The sequence below is a fragment of the Triticum aestivum genome, chromosome 6D (genome assembly GCF_018294505.1).
Source record: "Triticum aestivum cultivar Chinese Spring chromosome 6D, IWGSC CS RefSeq v2.1, whole genome shotgun sequence".
In the NCBI taxonomy this organism is placed as follows: domain Eukaryota; kingdom Viridiplantae; phylum Streptophyta; class Magnoliopsida; order Poales; family Poaceae; genus Triticum; species Triticum aestivum.
Genome location: NC_057811.1, coordinates 277,013,530 through 277,024,834, shown reverse-complemented (window position 1 = coordinate 277,024,834; position 11,305 = coordinate 277,013,530). Strand labels below are relative to the sequence as shown.

General features: G+C 45.5%; 1 protein-coding gene across 1 annotated transcript; it reads right to left on the bottom strand.

Annotated features, from left to right (window-relative positions):
• Nucleotides 1-6,899: 6,899 nt before the first annotated feature.
• On the bottom strand, nucleotides 6,900-10,974 carry LOC123144636 (phosphopantothenate--cysteine ligase 1). The gene is made up of 9 exons (XM_044563837.1): nucleotides 10,720-10,974; nucleotides 10,474-10,600; nucleotides 9,793-9,837; nucleotides 9,534-9,619; nucleotides 8,157-8,208; nucleotides 8,018-8,078; nucleotides 7,832-7,933; nucleotides 7,595-7,714; nucleotides 6,900-7,487 (listed from the first exon to the last, which is right to left on the bottom strand). Exons 1-9 carry the CDS (start codon nucleotides 10,838-10,840, stop codon nucleotides 7,266-7,268), a joined length of 936 nt encoding a protein of 311 aa, XP_044419772.1. The 5' UTR covers nucleotides 10,841-10,974; the 3' UTR covers nucleotides 6,900-7,265.
• Nucleotides 10,975-11,305: the final 331 nt, after the last annotated feature.

Sequence of the window (11,305 nt, the reverse complement as noted above, 5' to 3'; positions counted from 1 at the left end):
ATATTTTTTGGTATTTTTGGTTTATGGAACGAAAAGTAAAAGATTGCAAAGGAAGTAAAAAGGGAAACTAAAATTGTAGATCGGAAATTTATATGATGGAAAATAGACCCGGGGGCCATAGGTTTCACTAGAGGCTTCTCTCAAGATAGAAAATATTACGGTGGTTGAACAAATTACTGTCGAGCAATTGATAGAAAAGCGCATAATTATGATGATATCTAAGGCAATGATCATGAATCCACAATTCATCGGATCTCGGCAAACACACCGCAAAAGAGTATTACATCGGATAGATCTCCAAGAACATTGAGGAGAACATGGTATTGAGAATCAAAGAGAGAGAAGAAGCTATTTAGCTACTAGCTATGGACCCGTAGGTCTGAGGTAAACTAGTCACGCTTCATCGGAGAGGAAATGGTGTTGATGTAGAAGCCATCCGTGATCGAATCCCCCTCCGGCAGGACGCCGGAAAAGGCCCCTAGATGGGATCTCACGGGTACAGAAGGTTGCAGAGGTGGCAAAGTGTTTTTGTGTCTCTCCTGGTAGGTTTTGGAATTTTTTAGAATATATAGGCGGAAGAACTAGGTTGGTGGAGTCACGAGGGCCACACCAGGGTGGGGGGCGTGCCCTACCCCCTGGGCGCGCCTCCCGACCTTGTGGCCACCTCATGGCTTTCCTGACGTGCACTCCAAGCCCTCTAGATGTCTTCTGGTCCAAGAAAATCATCACGAAAATTTCATTCCGTTTGGTATTCCTTTTCTGCGAAACTCTAAAACAAGGAAAAAACAGAAACTGGCACTGGGCTCTAGGTTAATAGGTTAGTCCCAAAAATCATATAAAATATCATATTAAAGCATATAAAACATCCAAAACAGATAATATAATAGCATGGAACAATAAAAAATTATAGATACGTTGGAGATGTATCATCTACTTGTCTCGGACATGACGCCTGTCTATGATGATTGCCTTGGATATCGTCATAATTATTTGATTTTCTATCAATTGCCCAACAGTAATTTGTTCACCCACCATATGCTATTTTCTTGAGAGAAGCATCTAGTGAAAACTATGCCCCCTGGGTCTATCTTTTATCATATATTAAAACCAAAAATACCTCACTGTAATTTATTTTATTTATTTTATTTTGTATTTTTGTCCAATATATCTATCAAAAACTATACAATTTAATCTTGCTCGTAACCGTCGAGGGATTAACAACCCCTCTACTCGTTGGGTTGCAAGTAATTGTTATTTGTGTGCAGGTGCTATTTACATAGTGTTGCTTGGTTCTCCTACTGGATTGATAACCTTGGTTTCATAACTCAGGGAAGTACTTATCTCTACTGTACTGCATCATCCTCTCCTCTTCGAGGAAATCCCAACGCAGTTCACAAGTAGCACCAAGAAGCAACACTTTATCTATCTTGATGTACTTAAAGCGAAGAAGAACCTGTTTGTGAAGGTCAGGTCCATTGATATGACCCATATGCAGAAGAATCCAAAGTACTTTGGAGAAGCTCTTGAATTGTGTGAGGAACTGAACATTATCAAGATGATGACATTCCACAAGGATTTTGATGCAGAGATTATGGCTCGGTTCTATGCTAGATTTCCACTGGTAATGATGTGGAGAGCCTTGACGTGGATGACTAATGGAAAGGTGCTTTCGGTCAAGTGGAAGGAGTTCATGGAGCTTTTGGGATATGAGGATAAGGGGCTTGATAACCCTGCCGGGGTGTGCCCTCACAAGGAGGCCGCTGCTACTCACAAGTCTGCTCTTTGGCCCTATAGCACTTTGAAGATTTCTCGAGTCACCAAGAAGAAGTCTTATGAGCTGCGCCCTTTCCTGGATATCATGCATCGCATCTTCAGGCACACACTCTTCCCTCGCATTGGGAACTTGGATCAGGTTCACTCTTATCTAGTGGACTTGCTGCTCTTCTGTCAGAAGGAAAAGGAGGAGCCCACGGGGCAATCTTTGGATATGTCACATATCATGTGGTCGGAGCTTCTCTCGGCCATCACGGAGTGTAGGTGTCCATTTGTGGACCTTGATGCTTCTCATAGAGAAGGCTTGGCATTCACTTATCCCGATGAGATGTTGGTGCTTGGTGACTTGACCTCTCATGAGGTGTTCATCTGATGGAGAAGGATAATTGGGGTACTCCCTTTCCTACGACGGAGGCTCCTACGGATGAAGATGAAGTTGAGGATGATGATGATGAGCTTGACTATGAGCCAGCTAGAGTGGAGCCATCTTGGGCTAAGAAGCCCAAGTCGAAGATGAAGAAGTTGTTTGCATGGAGGCTCACGGGCAGTACATGGCACACGTGGCAGAGAAGAGGTTCCGCAGCCGTGAAAAGCTCATCATGAGGCAGCTTGGGCTCGAGGTTGCCAGTGGGTTAGAGGAGAAGATCACTGATGAGGAGACTTGGAATTCCCAATGTTGAGGTGGTCAGATTGAGAGGTTGATCAGGCTACTGCTGTGGCTGTAGATGAGGACTCCAGCGAGCATGGGGAGTGGTGATGATGAGGATCTCCTACATTGCTATCACTTGTGACCATTGTAGCACTCTCTGCCCTTTTGGTGTCTAGATGCCAAAGGGGGGAGTTTAGGGATTTGCCGAGTCACGTGTGCATCTTATTTGCTTGTGTTTCTCTCTCGTGAACTCTTTTATCGCTCATTTGCTCTGGTTTGTGTTTGTGAGACCTGGAGACCCGAGTCATATGGTGTGAGATATATGCTACCCTATTATTATCTGTATGTCTAGTACTTTGTCAGCTTGTGAGATATTATGCTTATCTTGTGCCCTATCTTTATACTCACATGCTATTCCTTGCATCCTTGTTTATCTCTCTTATATTGTTGATGCAAGTGTTGCCGATCTATAAAATATAGGGGGAGTGTTGATCCTGTGTGTGTGATTTGCATTCCAAAAGCATACTTAATTAGTGCACACATCCAGGGGAGCCCATCTATATTTTGTAGATGTTGGGTTTGCATATTTCCATATCTTATTCTTGTGCAAATCTCGTGTTGTCATCAATCCACCAAAAAAGGGGAGATTTGTTAGGGCATATTTCTCCCTTAGTGGTTTTGGTGATTGATGACAATACTTTTGCGGACTAATCGTGTGCATTGAGCATTTCAGATATTCTGTCATATAGCACAAGACGATTGAGGCCCCTCTCAGCTTATTGTGAAGACAGTTTATTTTCCTACGTTTCATTTTCGGTGGACTTGTGTTGTAGGATAAACCGTACTATCAAGAGGGAGTCCGCTTTGGAAAGGTTTGGGTGGAATCAACACGTACACATCTCCATTTACACCCTCCATATATTTCGCTTCTTTGGAGTTTCACCTTCCGTTACTTAGGAGTGCTTTGGAGAGCTGCCAGCGGTAGTACCGTGACTGGCAGCGGTAGTACCGCTTGTAGGCGGTAATACCCGCGGTACTACCGCCTCGACTCGGGTCTCGTTTTTTCGTGTCGGGTTCAGCGGTGATCCCACTGGCATACTACCGATGACCCCATTTTGACCCAGTCAAGCAAGCGGTAGTAGCAGCGGGAGTAGGAGCGGTAGTACCTCTTGTAAGCGGTAGTACCGCGCCTATGACCGCTGCCACTTCCGCTCACGACTCTGCTCTCCGAGACCTCCCATGTTTCCTCAGCGGTAGTAGAGTGCAGTGGTGGGCAGAAGTACCGCCTGTAGGCAGTAGTATCGCTGGCTCCAGCGGTAGTACCGCTGGGGCGGTACTGCCTCTCACCCCTTGTCACGCTTTGCCCTCTTAGCGCATAGTGCTGCAACCCCAGCGGTAGTGCCGCTGGGGCGAGCGGTAGTACTACTCCAGCGGCACTACCGGTTCAAGGTCTCGCGCCAATGCATTGCACTTCGTGCACTACCCCCTGTGCGGCAGTACCGCTCTCCTAAGCGGCAGTACCGCTCGGTACGGGCTGAAAACTGGGTAACGGTTGGATTTGTTCCCCCACTATATAAAGGGGGTCTTCTTCCCCAAGAAGACGACCTCTTCCTCCCAAACTCCATTGTTGCTCCAAAAGCTTATTTTCGCCCGATCTCTCTCCTTAGCCAATCAGACCTGTTGATTTTCTAGGAATTGGTTGAGAAGGCCCAGATCTACACTTTCACCAAGAGAAATTTGATTCCCCCACTAATCCCTTGCGGATCTTGTTACTCTTGGGTGTTTGAGCACCCTAGATGGTTGAGGTCACCTCAGAGCCACATTCCATTGTGGTGAAGCTTCGTGGTGGTGTTGGGAGCCTCCAATTCGGTTGTGGAGATAGCCCCAACCTTGTTTGTAAAGGTTCGGTTGTCGCCTTCAAGGGCACCACTAGTGGAATCACGGCATCTCGCATTGTGTGAGGGCGTGAGGAGAATATGATAGCCCTAGTGGCTTCTTGGGGAGCATTGTGCCTCCACACCGCTCCAATGGAGACGTACTTCCTCTAAATGGAAGGAACTTCGGTAACACATCCTCATCTCCACTGGCCCCACTTGTGGTTATCTCTTACCTTTACTTTGTGCAAGCTTTACTTGTGGTCTATACCTTGCTTGCTTGTGTTGTTGTTGTCGCTAGCATCATATAGGTTGTTCACCTAGTTGCATATCTGGACAACCTATTTGTTGCTAAACCTAATTTGTTGAGAAAAGCTAAAAATCGGTAGTTGCCTATTCACCCCCCCCCTCTAGTCAACCATATCGATCCTTTCAGTCGGATAATAAAAAACGTACTCACGAGCGACCAACGACATGGGCTGACATGAAGCGAATCATGAGGGAACATTTTGTGCCTGCTTACTACACTCGCCGGCTTCATAGTAGACTATGTCATCTAGTGTAAGGTACAAGATCAGTTGATGAGTACTACAAAAAGATGCAAGTTTTGATGATGCGTACATCTGCACGTGAGCTCGCGGAGGCAACCATGGTGCGCTTCTTTGAGGTGCTAGAAGAAAAGATTCATTACGGTGTTGATTTAATGCAATATAAAGATATTCATGAGTTACTTCATCAAGCGAAGCATGCTGAACATTGGGTATTGGGGAAGCAAAGCTTCAGAGACTCATCCAACTTACAATAGTGGGCGACGTTGTTCTTCTCCTATTGATGATGGGTTTAGGGCTAAACCGGCTACTTCTTATAAGTCGGTAAGCATTGAACAAACCAAAGTGGCTGCTGCACCAAAGGAGATTTCTCAAGTTTCATCTAATGCGACGTCATCTCAGAGACTCATCCAACTTACAATAGTGGGCGGCGTTGTTCTTCTCCTATTGATGATGGGTTTAGGGCTAAACCGGCTACTTCTTATAAGTCGGTAAGAATTGAACAAACCAAAGTGGCTGCTGCAGCAAAGGAGATTTCTCAAGTTTCATCTAATGCGACGTCATCTCAGCACCTTAATATTATTTGCCACAAGTGTGGAGGACGTGGACACATGAAGCGTTCAAATCAAAGAAGGGTCTTGCTTATTGATGCGGAATATATTTTAGAATCTGAAGGTGAGACACCTAGATTAGAGGATGAAACCAAAAGATATGATGGTGATACCTTGCTATGCATCCTCAGCTTGATATGTAGAGTTTGCTAGCACATAAGGTCCAGAGAAATCACAAAGTCATTGTCGAACTAGGACAATGACGATGACGAAGTATATTTTTTAAGACTGCATGTACCATCGAGTGAGAAGTGTGCAAACTAATAATTGATGGTGGTAGTGCTCGTAACATGATTTGCAATGATGTGGTGGAGTCTTTTTCTTTGACAACATGAGAGCATCCAAAACCTTAATATATGAGTGGATAAATGATGTGGGCAAAGTGAAGGTAACTCACAAGGGTGGAGCTTCAATTTTTCTATTCATGGCTATGTTGATGAAGTGGAATACAACGTTCTACCATTGCATGTCTGTCACCTTATTTTAGCACGTCTGTGGCAGCACGATGTTAACGCTCTTCATCATGGGTGAACAAATAGGTACACTCTTATGCATAAAGGGGAGGTCTATGCTATTCTTCCCAAGGATGCAAAAGAAATAAAGTGTACACTGCCGTTTGCTTTGACTGGTCTTCACCAACAGCATTGTCAACAACATCGCCTCCGAGGTAGCCACATCAGCATGTGTGATGCTATTGTTCATGTGCGATGATCTGATCCAATCTTTAATTATGGTTACTATTGCATGTGCGATGCTATTGTTCATGCTATTTAGTGCATCTAGCATGTTGACTTATACATGCTAATTATTGCTTTTTAATCATGATTTATATTCTAGAATTGATCATGAAATTGCCTAACTTTTGAACTTAAATTCATATATTTTAGAACTTCTCTATTTTGTTCTGTACTAGCATGAATCTCATTTTCAACGTTTGAGAATGCGTTGCACGTGCAAGCTTACTACCCAGTATACAAGTGACTAAAGGAGAGAGGATATAATAATAGTCTACACATTTGATGGATAAATATGAAACTAGATTAAAGATCTTGAACAACTTAGACCAATTGTATTACCACATCCTAACTAGTGCAAAAAAAAGGCCAAATAAAGACGGTGTAATGGAATGCTCTAGCTATTAAGCTGTATTCGAAAGAAATTTCAAATGGTATAATTTTTCAGCCACATGATTATGTACTATTGCTTTAATTAATGGTCAAAGTTAAATATAAAAAAAAGTGTGGACCTTATATTCTACTCCCTCCGTCCCATAATATAAGAGCGTTTTTTTTACAATATAGGGAGTACAATGGAGGGAGTACGATTTCTCGTAATTTGAGAAATGTTCTTACCAAACAGAGACATTACGAAGCAAAAATAGTTACCCAGTCAAAGCTAAGTCAAGAGAACATGTATCTCTTCTCTAAAAAGCCCAGAAAAAAGAGACAACAAAACTCCCATAGGTGAATCTAGAACTTGAATAGAGAAACACTGTTGCATTCGACATTCATAAATTAACATGCAATTATTTGTTTTGGTCTCAAAGCTATCATTAGTAGTAGTTGATGGCCCATTTGGTATCACCTTCCCATAATTCTGCAAACTAAAAACCAGAAGAATATGTCGATGCAGTTCACACAGGTATCGACATCATTACAGATTACAGGTATAGTGATTGCTCACATTCAACAGGGATTTGTTTCCATTTCCATACGTAGATACCAATAAAATACTGTAGGTATCGAGGCCAAACCACGACGGTACAGACTTGTCATAATTCAGTTTGGACCCTGGTTGCATCCATCTGTGATCAACAAATATACTTTGAGTGCTTCTGTGCTAGGAGTTTGATTATCTGCTCTTCCAAATCGTCATCACTGTTGCGCGTCCGGACAGTATTCCTTGCTCCGTTTGTGACAATAATGACTTGATCTTTGTATGTTGCAAGCAAATTAGCCACGACAATGTTCATCTTGTACTTGTTCAGAGCCATATTTGCTTTCTGGACAAGAATGTCTGAATTTGTCTCCAGCTGCAATTATTTTACATTGTTAGAGCGAATAATTGAAATAATTTGTACAAACCTAGTAATTGTTAGGTATAAAATGCGTTCATTCTTCCATTGCATAAAAAACTAACCTTGAAAGATACACAAAATGCCAAGGGAGCCCATTGGTCCCGCAATACAGAAAGCATTTTTGGAACCTGACTGAGCCTCATCTCTAGAGGGCCTCCAGCTGACTGAATCTTATGTTTTGCCTGCAGAACAATCAAATTCCCTGTTTAAGGCATTTATAACAAAGTTTATTCTTGTGCAGAGTTTAACAATCAAGTTTTCTCTCTTAAAAAAAGTATGCCAAGTGCTTAAACCCATACCATGCTATCCCAAGGAACATAAAAGTCTGATACGGCTGCAGCAAGATAGAACATCCCGCGTTGCCCGACTGTGCTCACCGATGTAGCCACCATCCTCAGTAACTGCAACCCAATGTTGTGTCATGCTTTCGAATATTTGGTTTGATTGGTATGTGATATAGCACTTATCAATCCAAGATACAAAACCTGAAGGTATTCAAATATTGTGGTGAATTGGAGTTTCAGCAGAGAGCCACCTTCCATAGCCAGCAGGAAATTCACTTGTCAGTTGCTGTAACTCTAGTGTGCCACCTTTGATAAGCAGTGTATAATCTTATGCTCCACCTTGCAATAGTGCCAAATTGATTCCTTTACGGTTGTCTGATGGGACTCGGCCACTGAGCACAAAACAAAACATAACAGTAAGTGACTAGTCTAGGGAAAGAGTGAATAGCATAAAACTACCGCTTTTCATGTTATGATTCCAAAAAACTACCGAAAATTTGTTTGTGACTGATAACTACCACTTTTGGCGTCAGCTGTTTCAAAAAACCCAAAACGCTCGTTGCTAAGAAATTAAACCGGTTTATGACAGGTCGGGCCCGCATCTAAACGAACCGTTAGTTTGACCGTTTCTTTGATCGTTAGATGACATGTGGGGCCCACATGTTAGTGTCTCCTCCTCATTTCCTTCAATCCTCTCTGCCTCCCTTCTTCTCCTTCGACGTCAACTCCCCACCGGTGTCAAACCCCGAAGTTCACCGAAGAGAGCGGCGCGGCCATGGGCGCCGGCCACACCGCTGGCCTACGTGCAAGACCGCATCCATCCACACAACTGCGTCCTTGCGGACGACGGCGTCCAGCAGGGCCACGGAGCGCCAGCCGCCTCCCCTTCCACCAGCGCCAGCCGCCCCTTCTTCCACCTCGCCGGCGTCGGCCGGCCGCTCCTTCGCCTCCCCAACTGCCTCCTCCCCCAAATCTTCTCCTCCCCGTAGTCTGCAGCCCGCCGCGCCGTCCTCTATGGCCTGTAGCCATGGCGCCACCGGCCAGAGGCGCTGCGCCGCATTGCCGGGCCAACCTCGGCAGCCACCGCTCGTGCAGGGTCCAGGCGGCGATGGGTCACGGCTGCGGGTGGCACGGGTGGCTAACTCCGGCAGGAGGCCTCCCTGGATGCGGTCCTCCATGGCGGCGTCCAGTAGGGCGACAAAGCCGTCCACCCGCACCTTGCGCGCACTGGATGGCGATGAGCGACAGAAGGGAGCTCCACGCGGCGCCATGGCTGGCCGGCGAGCTCCTCACGGCGGCTGCTGGCCATGGCTGCGGCCGCACGGCCATGGGAGAGACCCGATTGCTTTTTTTCCAAAAGATTACAGGGACCCGATTGCATTTTTAGAACATTTATAGGGACCCAATTGTTTTTTATAAGGAAGAGGCACTGACATGTGGGCCCCACATGTCATCTAACGGTCAAACAAACGGTCAAACTAACGGTCCGTTTAGGTGCGGGCCCGACCTGTCATAAACCAGTTTAATTTCTTAGCAACGGGCGTTTTGGGTTTTTTAAAACAATCGAAGCCAAAAGTGGTAGTTATCAGTCACAAACAAATTTTCGGTAGTTTTTTGAAACCATAGCACGAAAAGTGGTAGTTTTATGCTATTCACTCCTAGAGAAATACAGTAGATGTTAGTTTTCCTATGTGCACTAGGCATGTATATTACCAACCTTGAACTTTTGATTCTTCATTGACGTCTAAGAATTTGAGGAATGAATCATCAGGCAGGAACCTACAGTAAGGCTGACAACTCCCTCTGGAAGGCATGTACGTAGCAGCAAACAACATATTATTCACAGTGAAAAGTATCTAGACACAGAACAATTCATCATTCAACTAGAAGAGGGTAAAAACCAGTTTAGTTCAGATCAGTTGCTTCAGTGGAAGACAAACAGTTATTACTAAGAACTTAGTAGCCAGGTAGCCTACCGTCGGTGGAGAAAGATAACAGCATAACCAGCCTTCAAGATATACCTATATTATCAAAACAAAAACAGATTAATACATATACATCAAACTTGTTAGACATGAGGAACTTTCATTGTTCCAGTCATGTGCTTGCCTACACGTAGTAAGTTACATGTTCAAGCGGACATTGGTTTATCTGCAACTGTGCATTGTAGTTCCAGGTAAAGTACGGACGGTAAAGGTTCCACAGTAAAAGAGGCGTGGTCAGTCAGGAAAGCAGAGCTAAGACTGATCAGGAGTTACAGTAAAAATAACTTAGAAATACTTCATTTAATAACCGAAATCCTTGTTCAAAACGGTGATTGAAATCCAATGAACAGAGCAGAAATTTCAAGCGCGACATCAACTGGGCCCTAGCGCACATGGACATTCTCATGGAACGAACATACCCATACGGATGCGGCACACGTTTAATCTAAGAATAAATGATACCCCTCTCATCCGAATTAATTGGGGGGCCATCCTCCTTTTCTAAAATCCGGATTAATTGATGCAACCTCTATACGGAGCAGTATGGTTTTTTTGCGGAGGGGAGGTTCCGTTGTAGTTGAGTTGCCGTTTGGCCTTTGTCATCCTCACACAAGTAGGCAGCACAAACGGAAAGCGACGAGTGGGACAAGAAGAGAAGGGCGGTTAATTTACTCGGTGGAGGCAGCGCCGCGGTGGCCGGAGCTGAAGTTGTCGATGTACCGGATGCACCGCTGCTCCAGCGGCACCGTCGTCCCGCCCGACGTGACGCACACGATAGGCCGCCTGTCGACCCCGCCCGCTGCACCAGCACACAAGCAGAGGAGCGTCGCCGAGTCACACGCACGTCGGTTGTTCGACGGAAATACTCGCATCGATCACGCACAAGACTGGCAACGCACAGCTGGGTTGATTAACTACCTGAGATGATGGAGTTGCGGGCGATGAACTCTTGCAGCTTTGTGCGGACGGCGTCGGCGTCGGCGTCGCGCAGCGGCGGCGCGGTCGCGAAGAAGGATTCTGGGTCCTCCGCCCCGAGCATTGTGGGAGATTTCCGCGGGCTGTGATGAGTTGACGACGAAGTGGAGAGAAGGGGGCAGAATTTAAAGGAGAGTGTTGGCTGATTTACTCTACAACGCTGGGCTGGTTCGGCAGAAATCAGAGCAGGCGCGCGCCAATCCAAATCGGGCTCCATAATGGCTGCACTAAACCGCTCGCGGTTACGCGCTGCGGGCCCAGGACACTGGAGCAGGGGCCCGGCTGCCATGTCAACCGTCGTGTCTGTTGCACGTTAGAGCCCTAATGTATCTTCGCTCCAAGTCCTTGTTCTCGTCCATGTCCGTGTTCGATGGTGATGAGACCTGCGAAGTGAACATCCAATCGCTGACGAGGTAGAGTAGGACATGTAACACAGACTGGCCCATATGGGACACAAGGCGCGAGCGTCTCCCATGCCCTATCTTTTCTCGTCCGAGCATGTGGCCTCGAGCGGTGGGGTTCACGATAA

Bases quoted from the DNA above. Each gene is read 5' to 3' on its own strand.
- LOC123144636 (XM_044563837.1), bottom strand. From the start codon at position 10,840: ATGCTCGGGGCGGAGGACCCAGAATCCTTCTTCGCGACCGCGCCGCCG. The intron at 8,209-9,533 runs GTTGGTAATATA...TTTTGTGCTCAG, and splicing joins TGAAGAATCAAAAGTTCAAG to TGGCCGAGTCCCATCAGACA. The intron at 8,079-8,156 runs GGTGGAGCATAA...GAATTTCCTGCT, and splicing joins TCAATTTGGCACTATTGCAA to GGCTATGGAAGGTGGCTCTC.